Source organism: Limulus polyphemus, unplaced genomic scaffold (genome assembly GCF_000517525.1).
Source record: "Limulus polyphemus unplaced genomic scaffold, Limulus_polyphemus-2.1.2 Scaffold1, whole genome shotgun sequence".
Classification (NCBI taxonomy): Eukaryota; Metazoa; Arthropoda; class Merostomata; order Xiphosura; family Limulidae; genus Limulus; species Limulus polyphemus.
The window spans coordinates 614,837-634,232 of record NW_013665611.1 but is presented as its reverse complement, the minus strand read 5'-3'; the positions used below and the strand labels follow the sequence as shown (position 1 = coordinate 634,232).

The 19,396-nt window shown below is 30.8% G+C and overlaps 1 protein-coding gene across 4 annotated transcripts in view; it reads right to left on the bottom strand.

The window, feature by feature from the left end:
* LOC106462193 (voltage-dependent anion-selective channel protein 2-like) overlaps positions 1-9,623 on the bottom strand; it is a 19,162-nt gene extending 9,539 nt beyond the window's left edge. The window contains exons 1-5 of one of the 4 annotated variants that reach the window (XM_013922128.2): positions 9,476-9,623; positions 7,357-7,435; positions 5,743-5,877; positions 4,624-4,744; positions 2,652-2,762 (exon numbers count right to left, since the gene is read on the bottom strand). In XM_013922128.2, coding sequence (XP_013777582.1) covers positions 2,652-2,762; positions 4,624-4,744; positions 5,743-5,877; positions 7,357-7,420 — 431 coding nt within the window. In that variant the 5' untranslated portion in view covers positions 7,421-7,435; positions 9,476-9,623. Of the gene's footprint in view, positions 1-2,651; positions 2,763-4,623; positions 4,745-5,742; positions 5,878-7,356; positions 7,436-9,371 lie in introns of all 4 variants that reach the window. The other 3 variants (XM_013922343.2, XM_013922196.2, XM_013922274.2) reach the window with 3 other exon arrangements.
* Between the last annotated feature and the right edge of the window lie 9,773 nt (positions 9,624-19,396).

Here is a 19,396-nt window from a genome sequence, read left to right as displayed (position 1 = left end):
TATTTATTAATTTTATTATATTGACCTTTTAGCTATGCCTGGCCAACAATACAGAAGTTACAATGACACGGTGCACATGCACTTTTGTTACCATATCAAATAACATAAAACTAACCTTTGGTCTGTGCAAAGTAACTTATCTTGGTTGTGTTTTGATAGACTAGTATTTTGTAAAATACAGTCAAATTTCAATTATTATACATTATATATGTATATAGATTATTGCTATTTTGAAATAAGTTCTTCAACTTATTTTTCTTAAAACATACAACCATAACTAAACAAGTAAAACAAACAATTATCTCTTCTGGTTACAACCTTTGTAATCGACTGCTGCTTGACATAGGTTGCTAAGCCTTTAAAGAAATTGCACATGGATATTTTTCTTAGGTTTTATATATACATTTAAATAACTAAAATATCATAAATTACTCCATTAATACTGCAGAATTCCACTATAATTTATCAAACTTAGTAACTAAGATGTATTTTAGTCTAACAAAATATGAAATTTCGAGCAGACTAAAGACACACCCTACCTCGTTGAAATATTGGTTAAAAAAAAATGCCGCCAAGTCCGTTAAAATGGCTGAGAGCCACTAGGGAGACATTCTGAGCTTCCGATTGGTTACTCATGTCATATATAGAAGTACGTGTATATATAAGGGAGCGTTTCCAAAAATGGAAAGAGGTGGGTGGGGTGCTACTGTGTTTAATTTGTTACATGAGCAATATCTTAGCAAATTAATGAGATAAGAGGTAATTTGAGTTTCTAATGCATTCAAAACTATAGACTATATATATGAACCAGTGCTGCATTTAACATACCACATGATGCACAAAAATCAATGTTTATTTCTGTTTTTTTAATATTTGCTTTTAAATTATGAAATTGAGTAATATATAGTACTAAAATTTGAATTATAATCTACAGTTTGATACCAAACTTATTGACAAATTCAGGAAATAGTAGTTCAATAACATTTTGAATGCGAGTCAAGAAACGAGATGACATGGCCTTTCACCCGTGACCCGTCTTGAAAGGGTTAAGAGTTTATTTTCAAATAAATAGATTTGAGAAAGCCAACACATATTAATGCTATAATTTGAATTTTATTGGGCAAGTTACATTAAAAGAAATTACTAAACTTTACATATTTAAGATACATACATAATTTTGTTAAGAATTATTCCAGTACTTCGTACAGAACTTTCAGAGGATTTCAGAACTGGGGGTTAAAATCCTTGTGTGTCTAATTCTGAGGATAAAGCTTTGAAGCCTTGCCTTCATATCATAATGATACCCTGTTAGATTGGATCTGTTCAACATGTTAACATGCACATTATGTTAATGTTTATGACTGTGTGGTGGAGGCAAAAACCAAAGTTGTTGTTACCTGGGACATTGTGATGTACTTTAACAAACACTTACTATGAAACTGGTAAAACTCTTCAATTTTTACCAGTCTTAAAATCTAAGACAAGTGTGTGTGATCAATATGTAATTACAAGTCCAAGTGGGCATCTTTTAGTATGATAATTAGGCAGATTAACAATTACCATTTGTCTTCAAAGGTGCAAAATAAGTAACAGCTCATGATCAATTATCAGCTACTTTTCAAACAAGCTACTTGATAATATGATTAAATTTGGGTTTCTTTCATTCCAAAGCGTGTAGGTATGAATAAACAAATCAATCCAACAATATTCTCTCATTTCATCAATGTTGCATGACTGAGGTCTCTACACAGACAGGAAACCATGTGACATCCAACAGCTAACCCAATTTGAAATGTATACTTTGCACATGTACCTAACATGCCTCTCACAATGTAAATTTATTTGATATCAGAACATTAGAACACTAAAACTTTCATGCATGAATGTACACGTAAGATGCAACTTTTGTGCGTGAACTTGGAAATCTGTGTGAGAAATATTCAGTTGTCCAAGGTATTAAGAACCCTGTTGGTATTAGTTTTAACTTTTTACTATAGTTATATATTATAGCATTCAAAAGTAGTGGAGAGATGTAAAAAATACCAACTGTTTAATGCTGAAATCAAGCTGCTTCAACATCTAAATATTAAAGACTTCATAAAGTTCTATTCATTAATTTCAGAGATAAAAACTAAATGAATTATTTCTGATGGCATGACATATAAAAGATACTTCTAATATCAACTCTTAAGTTTTTTGGAGTGAAAACATTAATTTTCAAAGTACTATAAATTACATCAATTTTACATAGGCAATGAAATCAGTACTATATAACAATGACGAAAATTTGTATATAAACCAAAACTGAGATGTCTAGCATGAAATTCAAATCTAAAGCCATTACATATTACAAATTTCAATCACATAAGCTTAATAATATTTCACGAATAACAAGAGATATAAAAAACATTTAAAATCATACCATTTGTCAATGAAATACAACAGCTATAATTTTTTAAGATATACATATATAAATGTGTGTGAGAGTGTTTTTGCTCAACCTTTAACCTGTACAGATTAGTCACTATGTTCACAAAATAAAAACTAGAGGAAATGATTGAATCTTATTTGGTAACACTTTTATTAAGCACTTGATTGACAAACAGATACAGTCCACTAATCAGCTATTCACAAGAATGAAAGTTACTTACTGAAAAACAGCAGCACTATGAATTAAAGGTCGTCCAAGACTTAGGTCAATATCTGTGTTAAAATTGATATGATCCATTTTGTATGCCCCTTTCAGTATCCCGGATTTTTTTCTATTGATAAAAAATGAAAATACAGTTTATAATACATACAAGTGTATGTATGTATATATATATATAGATAGATATATTAAAATGATAACTTATTTTTAACACAATTTAGTATACAGTAGCAATCACAATTTTTCAGTCAGAACTTACATTATCATTAAGAATGAAATTAGGCAACAAAGTTTGGCTCTGAAAAGTTAGTCTACTATAACACCCACATATATAAATATATCAATAATACAACACTAATAAATTAGTTCTCAAGAACTTTAAATTTCAACCCTAAATATTAACCCTTCCTTTTACTTATCCTTATTAGCTTCCAAGTTCATTTTCAAAATATGTAAACAGCTTTAACTAATGTAATTGCTTTCTACAAAGCAATATCAAGCCTCTTTGCAGGGCTAACAACAGAAACAATGGCCAAAAAAGCATTCATTTTTTCTGGTACCTTTATCTATTATCAGTGAAATGTTAGTCATTATTAAAAAGTCAAACCTGTTATTGATTTAACCCTTCACATCCAAATATGGTTCTTTTGCACATCATGACCTTTTACAATGTTTAACTCAAATTTTAATTACACAACTTTATTATCTATGTATGTCAATACACTTGGCATGAAAATGTAGTTCCTAATTCAAATTTGTATACAGGGTCTTACAGACAAAAGATGAAAAATTCCAGGACTGAATCAATAAATTTCCAGGTGAATAATTATACACAAAAAATGACTACTTGCAGAATCTATTAAGTGCATTAATTCTAACATAATGTAACATGCAAATAGGGGCATTTTATGTAAATTAAATGGTAATGGGCAATTTCCCATTGCTTCTAGTCGATGCATTTTTTTCATAAAGCTGTTAATTCTCATCATTTGTTGCTGTTATTTATATAATGCAATGTGCTAGGATCTTTCCATGTGGTTTTAAGTGCAGTTTCACCCATATTTGAGATGTAGAAGGTTTTCTTGCACACGTTGCAACCAGCATTGTCTTTTGCTGGACCATAATGTACAAGCCAATCTGCATATTTTGGTTTATCAATTAAATATGCATTTCCCGCCATGCATACCTTTAATTTGCTTTAAGCGTTTCATCGAGCGTGATAAATCAATGTTCTGTTAAGTTTTAAACAAATCCAAGAACTAGCATTTGTTAAAATTACATTGCACATGCTTCAATTGTTAATGAGAATAACACGGTGTTCGATTTGGTGAAATTTCTCATAGCCTACACATTATATATAAGGGCCTAAGTTATGATAGTTATAGTACACCCGTGTGTAGGTAACCAAGTAAAAATTTTTTAAATGTTAATTTCTTGAAGTTATGTGAAATGAACACACACAAATTTTTTTTTTAAATAGGAAATTAATTCCAGGAGTTTTCTGGAGCCTTTGTACATTTCCAGAACTTTTATAGGAGCATGTTAGTTTTCCAGGACTTTCCAGGTGGCATACAGACCTTGGTATATTATCTAAGTTTTAACTTCTTAATTTCAAAAGTAAATAGTTAGAAAATTATAAGTCTTCATTTTTCTATGTCATGTGACATGTTTGAGCTCAGACATCTTCCTTTCAGATTTTACCGTAAAAAACAGATTGTTGCAATTTCCAACTAATTACAAACACAAATTATGTTATAATTACAAGAAAGAATCTAACATTTGAGCCCTGATGTTAGGAAACAAAGTGATTGTTAATTCATCTATGAAAAAAGTCTACCAATACACTAATCTAAACACCAGCAAGTTTGCTTTCATAAAGTTAAAGGTAAAATAGCAGCAGCTGATACAGCTTCATCCATCATGAAGATAGAAGCATTAATTTAATATATCAGAATAGCTGTAAACAAACTCACCCAGTTGGTGGAGAAAAAGAAGAATCAAGAGTAAGTTTAAGTCCTTTAATAAGTTGGTCTTCCATTGTTGCTTCAGTTGCCAATGTATTGTCAGTGTTCCATTTCTCCTTTAATGTAAGGCCTAAAAATGATAGTTATAAGAAAGTTTTTTCTTCTTCTTGTTTACATATAATGTAATGTGCTTTACTTCAGAAACTGCTCACTCACCAAAATGTAAGGATAATCTAATTTCAATAGAAACCACCATTTGTTGTCCAAAACATCTGAATGCCAAGTCTGAATGATAGCAAGATTCCGATGATGTTTTTATATATGTGTGTGCACAAACTATTCAAACTTTAGGCAGAAAAATAAAGGTCACAAATATTTAAAGGAATGATTATACCAGCGACCTTGCACTGAAACCTCAATCACAAATGCTACTTTTTTAACAAACTAATCTCAAAAACATATATTTTCAAACAACAAAACAAATAAAAGTTGTCCGAAAAATAAATCTTAAAAAAAATTCACAGGAAAAAGTATGTCTGACTTTTTTTAAATCATTTTTTTGAGGAAATACAAATAAATACAGTATTCAAAATTACAAAAAGGATGAAACATTGACCAATAATTTCATTATTTATCTTCTTTTACATATGCAACACATAATATGGGAATTTATTAAGATATGTTTACTCACATGATAAAAAATTGCATTATACTTTTCCAATTTAAACTTGTAAAATATCTTTATTTCAGTATTCCAATTCACTGAAATTTGAATACAAGATAACATGCATTAGCTTTAGAAATCCAAATCCACACTGACTCTTCAGTTCGAAGCTTGTTGAATGGTTTAACTCATGAAATAAATGATGTGTGCTACTAGTCTAATTATATTTATTTTTTCTTGGATAGTAAAATGGTCCATTAAAACTATTTATCTGTTTAATTATTTAATTTAATTTAAATTAAGTATCTGTTTAATCATTTATGTTTTAGTACTAATATTTGAGCTGAGTCAATTATTTCCTTACAGAATTAAGTATAAATGTTAGAATTCTCAAAGGAAAGATTTTACTCATGAGTAGTAATACAAAATTCTTTCAAAAGTGGGATATATATATTTGAAATTACCATAATCACTAAATTTGTATTTTGTCTCCAAAGACCCATTAACTTTCCCACTATCATTGTTCGATGTCCCGCTGACAGTAAAGTCCACACCAGAGAGTGTCTTTGTTTTACATTCCAGCTTCACAAGACCAAAGTCTAAATAAAAGAAATGATATTTTAAATATGATAAGTTCTGTATTATTTAATTTTATTAACTTTGAATTAAAACAAGAATGAGAGTACTGCAGTAAAATAAAATAATGAATATCAGTTACAGGTTTGTTATATTCAAGTTTTATTTAAAGAAACTGGCATGAGTTAAATGTTCTATTCATAATACTTACACCACACCACAGTAAAATCCAATACATTTTTCTCATAACTTTGAGCACAGCATGTTTGGTGCTACTATAGTATGCAGTCTACAAAGATATTTACACTACAGTGTGCAGTATACACAGATACTATGATCATTACCATTTTAATAATTCATTAAAACATAATTTCTTGCTAAATACTTTATATCTATCCACATTTCTGTTCAGCAAATAATTTAATAAGTTGTGTGTTCCAAAAGAGTACCTTAAATTTAGGTTATAATTGTGCTAGTTTTGATTGTTGGAATTTATTTTGTTCCAATTATATTTGCCCCCCAAATGTTATGTAATGGCATTTTGTACTTTATTAGTTTAAAAGCATTATTTATAATAAATGGCACCAATTGTAAATAAACGAAAGTGAAAATGGTGATGATGATCGTACCTGTGTAGACCGCACGCTACAGTAGCACCGCATGTTATATATAAATGTATTTATTCAATAATGTGTGAAATGCCTTCAAAAAACGTCTTGATTATTAGTTTTAACACATTACAGTAAGTTCGTTTTTACACATTAAAATATAAAAAGGGAAATCGGCTAATAAGAAGGATCACCTTCAATTATGTATAAAATTACTTAAAGGGGTAAGAACATTTTAAAGAATTTAATATTTAAAGTATATATCACAGCCACAGATGATTGAAATTATAATGTCATAATGCCCCAATACCTGATAAAATAAACAATATATTTTTTTAAAAAATGGGTGTACTACTTCCCTCCTTTCTTTTACCATTACAGTGTAATAGCTTACATACAGTTTCTTAACCTTATAATACTATTTTTTTATTCTTTCTATATTTATCAAACTAAGAACACACATCTCTACCTTTCATGTAAATCATAAAAATATTTGAAACACATTTATGTTCTATTTATACAAAGAAGTTCTTATCAGAGATGAACAATGTTTACATAGTTACAATAGAAAGGCACTTGGTAAAATTGCAAGAAATATATATGTGTGTGTGTGTGTGTTAAACAAAGCACTCAAAAAGAATATGCCACTGCATTAAAACAGAATATAAAACAAAGCCTATTCTTCTAATTATGTAACATTTCTTATCTCAGGAATATTTGGGAGCAAATAAATTGTAACACCAACATGTATAATTTCATTATACAGCTTACTTCCTTTAAAGATTTTACAAGATAGTTTATATTACTTCAAATGAAAAAGAGAATATATAATAAAATTTCACAAAAACTTTCTTTCTCTATAACTATAAGCATAATGGAATTCACTGTACATACGATAATTCTTGCTGAAAATGTCACGTGCATCCTTTCCAAGGTCTGCAAAACATGGAGGAGCCATTTTTGTGGGTCAAAGCTGAAATAAGATACACAAAAATTAATGTAAGATTACATGAATACCATACCATATTTATGCCAAATAACTTAAGACTACAAACTTTTTTGTGCCATCATTTTTTTTTAATTTATGCTTTACTTTCATCAAAATTATGAAACAAAAGAATTATAATTGTTTTCAAGAGTGAAAAATTAATCTAAATATTTCTTTATTAATAATCTTATCCTTCTCAGTAAACAATGTACAGTATTATATAAACACTACAACAGTTTCTAAGTGTCGATTGCTGTAACTCCAGGTGCCACCTTGTTTTATTTCTGAAAGTTATGGAGATACCTTTTAAAAAAACACATAAATATGTAGATTATTGAATCTTACAACCCAGAAAAGGGGTGATATTATATTGTAAAAAGATCTTTGATAATAAAGGCTTAAGAGGTTATCACTATATTAGTGAAGGTTTGAATCAAAACCCAAGTTGTATTAAAAGAAAACAAACAATGATAAATTGTTGTGTTTAAAATACTTAAGCTGAAAAGCAGGTTTTTAAAGGCTTAACAACAATGATAAAACCACACTTAACTGCAAGTCTATTATGCTTTAATTACTTTTGTTTATGATTTAAGAAATAAATTCAAAAGCATAAAGAAAATCATTTTGTAAAATTAAATTAGTTAGGCAGATTTCAAAAAGTTTAGGCTAGTGATGAAGTTCACTGAAAAACTTTTCGCCAACTATCTATTACAGTGGTTCCCAACCTGGGGTCTGTAAATGTAATACTTGGGGTTCGTGAGCTATTTTCTTTAATTAGATAATGCACGAAAGGACACAGTATGGGAGTCGGTGAAAAAATAAAAATAAAAGGGGTCCTTTGTGGTGAAAAGGTTGGGAACCACTTATCTAATATCTACACCCATTTCATTACAAAAATAATCATAAGGAGATAAAAATAGATTAATAATAAACATAACTAAAAATTTAACTAGGTTTACATCTATAAAAAATATAAAAATTATACTAAACATGAAATCAGAATTTATAAACAACAAAACAATTAAAAAAAACTAATCTGAGATGTGTGGCTTATTTTCTTTTTAATGGTTTTTCAAAGGTTCTTGTGTACCTACAGATAGGTTCCATGTGCCCCCAAGAATATGTATACAAGAGGTTGGGAACCGATGATCTAATAAATTACTTAAAATTTACTTTTCAAAAATTATGCTGATTACATACAAGAATTTGCTACTTGTGTTAGCATACTTTATAATAAAAATACTTTAATATTATGTCCTTAATTACATAATAAAATTCATCCCACCATTTTTACTATAAAATACAGTAAGCGAGATATCACACTCAATTAGTACCTTTACTATAAATATAAATGTGCCATGCTTCATAATTATTTGTACATTACTGTCACCACAAAATTAATATAATTTTCTTGAAATTTATCTTTTGACAGTTTTACTGACTGTATGAAAATTTATGCCACACCCTCTCACAGTTTCGTCAGATTGTGTGTAAATGTATTATAATTTATATTCAAAGCAATACGTGTGTTACTGGTGTAACTGCACTACCAGACTAGAAATAGTAGTAGTAAGGCAGTATTTTTGTGGTATTTAATCGCAACTTGGAAGTGAGTTTGGTTCTAGCTTAAACTTTGTATACAAAAGTAAATACGATGAGTTTTAGATGTACTAGCTGCTGTAGTCATTTCGACCCGAGTGGGTATTAATTTTGTGCTATACTGTAAATACTCCGTAAGCTTAATACAGCATGTTATTATTAAGCCTAGCTGCCTTTAACTCAAGCCTAGTATTAATATTATATACTAATAATATAGTACTACTACTAGTAGTATTAGTAGTAAATACTAATACTATTAGTATTACTATGTAATGGGTAGTATAAGTTATAACTATAATTTATAAGGTTACAACTTTCTTACTAGCTTTAGAAGTTGTAATAATAAATTTACTTATGAATAAACTGAGGATTATCGATCTAATTTGACAATCATAAGTGGTTTGTAAAATTAGTTTTATAGCTTACGCGGCAAGTAGAAACTGAAGTACAAGTGAACGCACACTAGTTCTCTTTTCAAAAATATTCTCGCTACCAGCACAAGAAATAAGGTCACATCTGTTGAAACTCGATACCGAGAAGGAGAAATAAAGGACACATCGAGACACCATGAAAATAATGCTACTTTATCCCAGTAAAAAAAAATAAATAAATAATGATATATATATATATATATACATAGCATAATATTACCCTATTTAGTTCTTAAACTATAATGTAGGATGTTAAAAAAGTAAGACATTATATGATTGGTATACGATCAGAACTTGTGTTCTTGAGAATGATTGTACCATTGATCGAAAAGTCTTATATATTTTGAAAAATATTATTACCTCCGCCACCGAAGGTGGACGAAGGTTGATTTCACCTCGTGTGTGTGTGTTTGTCAGCATTATTTCTCGAAAACGGCTGAATGGATTTTGATGAAAGTTTGTAAACATTTGGACTATGACTCAACTTAGAAGTGATTAATTTTTGGAGGGCCAAGGTCCCCATCTATTAACATGGGAACAGATTTCTTACACTATTTTTGCTCTATAACTCAGACAAAAATGATCGAATTTTAATTATACTTGGTGGACCTATGTAGAATATTATTCCTCATTGTCCTACCAAAAATAGTCTGTATCTGTTGATAATGAAGAACATAGGGACACATTTTCGTATTTTTTGAGAGCCGAATAAGATCAACACTGTGTGGCGGAGGTATGTGCTCTAAGTGCCCCTCTAGCTCCTTATTGTAAAGCTGTAACTTGTAACAAAATAATAAATATTTGTTTGTTATAAAGCGCAATACTACACACCGCGACCATCAAACCCGATTTTTAGCGTTACTAGCCCTCTGACTTACAGTTGAGCTACAGAAGGACATATTTAAATCTTGGGCGTTATAGATATTCTAGCAGACTGATCTAATATTCCATTATGTGTAATCCTATGTTCTGCGAATTTGAGTTTTATATTGCATTACTGTGCAACTTATGTTCTTTATTATATTATCTTTAAAGAAAAACATACTTTAATAATATCAGACTTAGCTATAGTAGTTTTATCCTGCCTGTTTCTAGAGTGGATCAACGTTTCGGCTTGTCAACTGAGGCTTTCTTCGACCTAACTTCACCTAAAGTCTCACTTTAGTAACTGAAACATAACCCCATTCTAGAAACAGGCAGGAACAATCCATTAAAGTCAAATCTCTACTATGTCTGCACTAACTAAAATAACAAATCTTAACATATTTCGTTCATAGACATGCCCAAACAAGTATAATTTATGGCATAAGACGAAAAAAAATATTCAAAAAATAACCATTTTAAAATTTAGTTTCCATAAAATAACTAGAAATGAAAGTCAGACTTTAAACGTTTTGTAAAAACATTTTGCTAGCATTACCAGTGTTGGTTGTACTTCCCTTCGGGCCATACAAAAGTATTAACATACTCTAACAACGACTTACTGTTATTTGCATTCTTCCCCGAGAGCATATTCTAGCAGATTTGCAGTGGAGTTCGATTTTTATTTTAGCTAGACAACTAGTTCCATATTTTCATCATTTTTTTGCATGGGATGAGCGTTTCTCTAGTGGTTAAATTTCTTGTTCTTCTACTTTTTCTACAGCAATCACTCTCATAATTACTCTGCTTGATACTAAAACGTCTTATACTTTTTAAAGTATTTCCTGTAAAATATAAACAGCTAACTAGACTAATGTTTTTGTAATTAGAAGCCTCGTTTATACTATAAGCACAAGTAATTCAACCATCGAAAAGTGCACAATTCAGGCCGATTGTTACAGTTAGAGGGCGGAAAGAAAATAATTTACTGTTCTCCCATAACATAAAAAATTGTCGGAATACTTACACAGAATGACTCCTTTCCTCTTGGAGACAGATGATTCTTTACAGCTCATACACCATTCAGGGGAGAAAACGATTTAGTTCACAACATTATCTTGTTTTTCTGTTACTGGAATATAGAATTAGATGAAGTAAGTTGGTCCAAATCTGCCTTCGGAAGTGTTTGGTCCAGGACTCCAGGTTATATATAAGCTTAACATACTGGCATTCTGGATGTGTGGCAAGCCTTCAATATCTGAACTGATGAAACTGGTATTATACCTACATAAATAGGAACAATGTCTAATAAATGTTGACAACACATCAGTTCAGTGGTGGAAAGAAGATGATACGGTCTGGTAAGACGTACCGGTAAAAATGTTAGTGCCGGTACGCCATACCAGCAAATAATTTTGTTTCGACTTACCATAACAGTTTTTACCAATATTGTTGGGTATTAGATTACATTGTAGTAAAAAACAATGCGCTTCAGGCTCTACTCCCAGTCAGGTAGGTTATTGTTGTTTGTTATTAAGCACAAGGCTATACAAAGGGCTATCTGTGCTCTGCCCACCATGGGTATCGAAACTCGGTTTCTAGTGGTATAAGTCCGCAGACATATCGCTGTGCCACTGGGGGAGGGCAGTCAGGTAGGACGCAAGCACGTGATTTAAGTACTATTTTTATTCCATTCCAACCTGAAAAATGTTTTTAAATCAAATTTAAATGATTTGTTTTCTATTAAATGTAGTAGCTGTTACCATTAAAATGTTTATATTCAAATATTGAAGCTTCGGTCCGAATAAATAAGCATGTTAATTTGTATAAAATATCGGTGTGTGTGGGGGGATGCTAAACACTACTACCACCGTACTGATAATAAAATTAAAGTTACTTTCAACACTAGCCATAAGTTTGAAAAAAATAAAAACAGCTCTAAAAACTTTCAGTTGGTCTGAACATTAACTTAAGCCAAATAAATGCATATCACATATTGCAGACAGAGATCAATTTGTTTTTTAGTCTGAATCATAATACATATGTTTTATTAAAACTTTTCACCAATGGCTGTATTGCTTTCCAAACTAACTAAAATGAAGAGACGCGCGTTTTGTGAGAGAACAAATGACAAGCACACATTTTTTGCATTGAAAAATACCGTTACAGACACTTTAGATTATTATTTACACAACTCCATGGGAGACCAAGTGTAAGGCCGCGTTAAACTAGTTCAACATGGTACTTAAACATTGTGTCTGTCATCAAAGTATATGAATGATAAGGGCTGGCTTTCAGATTTCTTTTTAAATTTATATATTAATAGTTTTAGTTTACTTTTGAGGATGGAACAGCCGAGATGGACCAATAGGTCTCATGTTGTCCCAAAACGTTATGTTAAAGGTCATACTCATAGTGCTTCCGGATTACTGTACCAACACGCATTGTAAAATGTTTCTGACACATTAAAGTTTTTTTCAGTTCAATCATGCATAATGAATGAATAGCAAACTTCCAAAATGAATATGTAATTATAGTATACCAGATCCTATGCTCCAGAAGTATAAAACTATTTAACACTTATCTGCAAATAGCATGGAAATGTCAAGAGCCTTTCAAAGATGTCTCTTAAAGGTATACAACATATGAAATGTGAAAAAAACCATTGAACTACCAGGCAACTGCTAGCGTCATACAGTGGAAAATACTGAAGATGATTTGTAACATCGGAGCAGATAGACTTCAAGAAGTATTATGCACAATACCCAGTTTTCAAATCTAGGTTCTATTTGTAAAGATCTCATGAGATGAAAAGATATAATCTAGAAAATGTTTTAATAAAAAGAAACAATTAAATATAGGATGGTAACCATACCAGTACCAAGCTGGTTCATCATTCCATTAGATAACTTTGAACTTGTTTCAATTGCTACCTGAGACAGAATTAACACATAAACTGATTGATATTTGTTACTTTATTAAGAGAATGCAGTGTACTTCCTTTCCTGTTTTACTAGTACTTAAAGATATATCTGTGAATTTTATTATTAGGTTGTATTCCAGGAGAAAAAAAAAACCAAGTAAAGAACAAATTTGACGAACTTCCATCTGAATAGTTGTAATACATTTAGGATGTAAAATCTAGAACATATCGATTTTATATGAAGTCAGATTGTTTGGAAGAAAGGATCATCAGAATGCCAAAAATAAAATTAAAAACTGCCCAAATGTTCTAATCCCAAATATACAGACTGGAATAACTACCTCCCCATATCCTAGACATCACCATTACTAACATCTACCAAGGCCAAACAAAGCACTAACAGAGCAGACGTTTTATAGGACCAGCTTGTACTTTTGACAATCAGGCCAGATAGTACAAGTAATTTCAATGAAGGTCTATTTCCCTCAGAACAGACATACCACTTGAAGCAATCATATCATATGAATTAATCCAGTTATCACAACTTAAAGTAATATGTCAACATTCTAATTTCATCATATATTAGGATAACCACTTTCTGATGCTTGCTTTTTGATTTTTGTGTAAAGCTGCATAACAGGCTATCTGTGTTGTGTCTGCGACACAATCAAACCCTGAATTTTAGTATTATAAACCTTCAAGCTCATTGCTGAGCCATCAGGATAATTTTTCAGCAGCTAACTGATTTATGAAGCCCCATCCATTTTCTCAGTCAAGATAAAAAATTTAATAGCATGGGGACTAGTTTTAGACAAAATAATGAATAGAAGATTATCCATTTTACTGTCCACATAGAAGAACATTGAGCAACTTAATATGAAGAAATCTAAGTTAGCCATTACTCAGTTTCAAATGATACACTAATAAATGTTATGAGCCAAATCCAGGGTTTTAATGAAGAAAATAGTTTTTGAACAGATGGAATGTCTTACTCAGTTATCCTACTCAGAAGTGGCCTTGAGTTCAATGACATTTAAGATGAAGTTATGCATCTGACTAAAGCAAGTAATTGAGTTTTATTTAGTGAAGGCATTCAATATATTAGTAGTTGTATTCCATCAGGATTGCCAATGGATAGCTTAAAATATTTACATGAAATGGCTAAATTGTGAGTACAATTAACATTAATGCTAGTTTCAATGCTGTAGAATGTGTAAATAAACTATTATTAGTCAAAAAAAATTCAGTATGTGGTATTCCTTAGAAAATTATTTCAAATGTGAAAATACTATACACTAGGCAAAGTACTGCAAGCAGAAGCATTCAGCAGAGAGATAACTGGCTAAAAGACTGGTAACAAGTGTGAATTGTTATTAAAATCAGTAACAGCTCTATGTCAGTTATACGAAAGCAAGCAAAGTTCTATCCGAGGCTGAAAAGTAGAGGGTTCAAAATTATCTAAATTTTGAGTCATACAATCTAATGAAGAGTGCTAGCTCAAAACATCATCCTTTCAAAACAAAAATATAAAAAACTTGATGATTGTTTAACATGTTCTTTAATTTTGATATCTTTGTCACCTATACAGTTAACAACTATATATTTCTTTGGTTCAAAATTATCTATCAACCTTACCATATTACAAGAAAGAATATTGGTGGTTTGATAAAACACTGATTAGTTCAAATTGAACGACAAAATTCATTTAGTTAAATGCAATAAAAATATTTTTAGCTGTTTATAAATTAATCAGTGTTTCACCAACGCTACCAGTACTGCTCATCATTTAAATAAGAAATTTGTTGTTTATTCAAGAGTTAATGATACCAAAGAAGAGCCATTATGCCATTTCATGCTGACTTTTAACCAAATCTACAGCCACTAGGGATGAGAAATTGCTTGCATATATAAGTCAGAGAATGGGCTAATGCAGACTAAAAGTGGTGGTTAGATTAAGCAAAATGGAACCCTCAAGGTTAATCTAACCACTAGAAGCTTCACATTATGCAATATAAAGTTCATCTTATGAACTTTATGGACTCATTTTTGAAGACCAATTACTTTGAGTTTATATATTCCTCGAGCAGTTTTACAAAATTGGATGAGTAAACCTCACTGCATTATATGTAAATTACCATGCTTAGATATATAATGAATTCCAGGAAAAGCATTATGATTAGCTTAGTGTGACGCAAACCGAAGTTCTAGAAGCATTTTTTATTATAACAATAAACATAATACATTTATAGATTAACTCCAAGAAGCTTAGGATAATGCTGGTATTAAATTTTATTATACATATAGCAAGAAAGCATTTTCTCATTATAGTCCAATGGCAAAATGTACTAGCCTCTGTAAGAATCAATTAAGGTGTAAGACAACACCTTATTGTTGAAACTAGCGAATGGAGAAGACATAGTGGCCAGAATCAATTTGCATGTCTTTCAGCATCAGTTTGTTGGCTTTATTTTCTTTCTTCAGGAGATTCATTTGACCTTTTCAGTTGTTTTCCTTCTGCTTCAGTTATCCTAATTTTTGCTAAGCTTTCTTGATTTTGTTGTGCCATCCATTTACCTCTTCTTTCTTTTGCTAAGCAACATTTTCTTTCTTGCACTGTTTCTAGTTTTAGTCAGAATCTTAGCTTACAGTTTATTTCATAGATGGTGTTAGAAGTGTTCAACTGAAATGAAAAGCTGAGGTGGCTTGATGCTGTAACCATGCTATCTTTTAATTCAAATGTTAACCAATAACTCAATTTCCAGATTTAATCTATAATGATATTGAAAGAACTTGCTGTAAATATGATAATTTCTTTAAAAAAATTAACTGAATTGAATGTGACTTCCACATGAGAGTCAAGTGCTGTAACCACTGAGCTACATTGTCATCCAGTGTTTGAAATCCAATGTTAACAAATATTCAAAATATCATGATATTTGTCTTTTTCCAAATATTGAAAGAGATTTCTCTAAATATGATCAATTAATAAAAAAAAATTATAAGACATCCCAACTAGACTGGTATTTGAAAATGAGACTTTCAGTTGAGGTTCGAGCTACTTAACCATTGATGCAATTTGATCATTACCAACAGACAGTGACTTTTATACATATATATATAGATGCTACAGTGGTAATACCAAGATCACTGCACTCAAAATTACTTCATAATCTTCATAACATTACAACACACACATAGGTGTTATAAGCAAAATTTGAAAAAAAAAACTGCAGCTAAACACCTTGGTGTGCTGCTATAATCAAATGGTGGAAGAAATATAACAAGGCAATGACGGAATATGTTACAAGAACTTATGTTTCACCAAATCAACTACCAAGAAAAAACTGCCACAGTATTAGTCAATGAGCTTCAATTAAATTATGGAGTACCCATGAAACCTTATTCCAATAAAGACAGAACACTGAATACGTTCTGTCAGGCAAAGTTTGCAAAATCAAAGAATAATGCAAATCAGGGAAACAACCCTTCAGATGGAATTCAATAGAACCTTATAGTGATAAATTAGCTGGTTATGTATATGAATGAGATACAGAAGGCTAGAAATCAAGATCAATGAGTTACAGAAATGCAATGCTTCAGGCTACATATTACTCTTCAGCATGTCTCAAGTTTGAATGAGAACTGATGTTTTTATTACACCTCCTCTATGGTAGCTATACATAAGATCCCATACAAAACCTCCTAAAATGATACCATTCATTTGAACAATGCTGTTTAACAACCATGTGATCACTTTAATATAATACGAAAACTGAAAATTCAAGGTTTTAGCATGGAAATATGGTATGGTTAAATAATCTGAGGAGGAAAAAAAATCATCTCAAAAGCTGAAATGCTTCTGAGAAGGTCTATATACAGAAGATCAATAATTTCATGTCCTATGTATTTTAATAACAAGGTATGCTATGCCAAGGTTGTTCATCAGTATTAATTATGGAAATATCATGGTGAGAACATAACTTACTGAATACCTGAAGAATGGCCGAACAACTATTAGCAGAGGATGAAGAAAATGCTTAACATGGTGATCTTCAGCATTGTAGTACGTATGAAGATATTACTGCATTCAAGGACCTTAAAACAAATAATTTGGATGATGATTGTGATAATGATTCACTAAACAAGTTCTTAGTCTGTTTGTTTTTTTGTAATTAAGCACAAAGCTACACAATGGGCTATCTGTGCTCTGCCCACCACGGGTATCAAAACCTGGATTCTATGAGAACATAACTTATTGAATACCTGAAGAATGGCCAAACAACTATTAGCAGAGGATGAAGAAAATGCCTAACATGGTCTTCAGCATTGTAGTACGTACGAAGATATTACTGCATTCAAGGACCTTAAAACAAATAATTTGGATGATGATTGTGATAATGATTCACTAAACAAGTTCTTAGTCTGTTTGTTTTTTTGTAATTAAGCACAATGCTACACAATGGGCTATCTGTGCTCTGTCCACCATGGGTGTCAAAACTCGGATTCTAGCGTTGTAAGTCCGTAGACATACTGCTGTGCCACTGGGGGGTACTTCTTAGTCATGGATAATGGATAGAATACTGAAACAAGTGGGTAAGTTACACGCTACGTTATAGAAAAATTCTAGAAAGAAACTGTTGAACTTTATAAGTACAAGAAAAGTGGTCTAAAGAATAAACAATTTTTTGGAATAATTAAAAGAAATGTCAGTATATAGTGTTCTACTGTTCAAATTCTGTGTAAGCTTAATTAATTAAATTAAAAATTTAACTTTACAAAATTGGTTTCTTCCATATAAATCAACTGAGGGTAGGGGTAATGAGAACTGAAAGACATCTATATGCAACAAGTAGGAACTGTTCACACACACAAAAAAAGATAAAACTCAACACATTTCAATAATTACTATAACTTGTTTCGGTAATGTTCTTGAGTTCAAACTTAATCAATGCTGAGTAATAAAAAAATTCTGAAAATTATAAATAATTTGCAATAGCCAATAAAATATACTTAAGACTGGTGTTTGACCATTGTCAAGTCACAGACCTTGAAGCACAAGCACAGCCATCCTTAATTTATAAATACTGACGAAGAAGAGAACTAATTAATGGCACTTACTGCTTATGCAGCTACTCATATTCAAATAGCATGTTTGACAGACACAGTTATATTGCCTTCACAGCTGAAAATGTGGAATGTGTTCAGTGGCATATCACATCTCAAACCTTGGGCCTTCCAATCCAGTCTGGTTGACTAGCCACAAAGCCATGCTTTTGTTTGTTTGTAGTTAAGCACAAAGCTACACAATAGGCTACCTCTGCTGTGGCCACCAAAGGTATCAAAACCCAGTTTCTAACTTTATAAATCTACAGACTTACTGCTGTGCCACTGGGAGGTCTAGAGCCATGCACAGCCCTTTACTCAGTATTTAACAAAATGTGTTTTAGTGCAAATTGAGTAAATATTTACATCTTTATATATCTTTATGTTTTAATATAACACAGTGTTTTGATGTTTTTAAAATCCAAACTAGTATCATTAACTTGTGTATTCAACTACTTTGTTTTCCATGTAAGCAGTATTATAAAACGGCAATTTTTTTATGTAAACCTGTTTATTCATTTGTTTTCCATTTACAAGAAACTAACATACTAAAAGAAAAACTTCAAAAATCAAAAATGTTTAATCGTTTCAATACCCTATTAAATCTATGCAAATTACTAGACAATAAAAGGCATTGATAAAAACAAGAAAACTGGAACAATGTTTTTTTTTTTTTTTCTTAATAGCTGGACCATACAAAATTGAAATTTCAGGAATAAATAAGGAAAGGATTTTTTTCAGAAGTTTGGTAAAGGAAACTTCTCTGAAATATCCACTTAACACACAAAAAAATATCCTTACAACCTGTATTTAGTTGTATTCAGTGAAAATTTGTGCAAAACACTACTAATCCCAGATAAAATAAAAAAAGTGGATTTTTTCTAGGTGTTTTGGTTTTATACAGTTACATACCTGTCCTTTAGTAGTTTGATTCAATGATTGTATTCACTAAGCTCACAACACACACCTGTATACAAAATAAATATGAAAAAAAAGAACCAAAAAAATGATTTCACATCTTACTCAGCA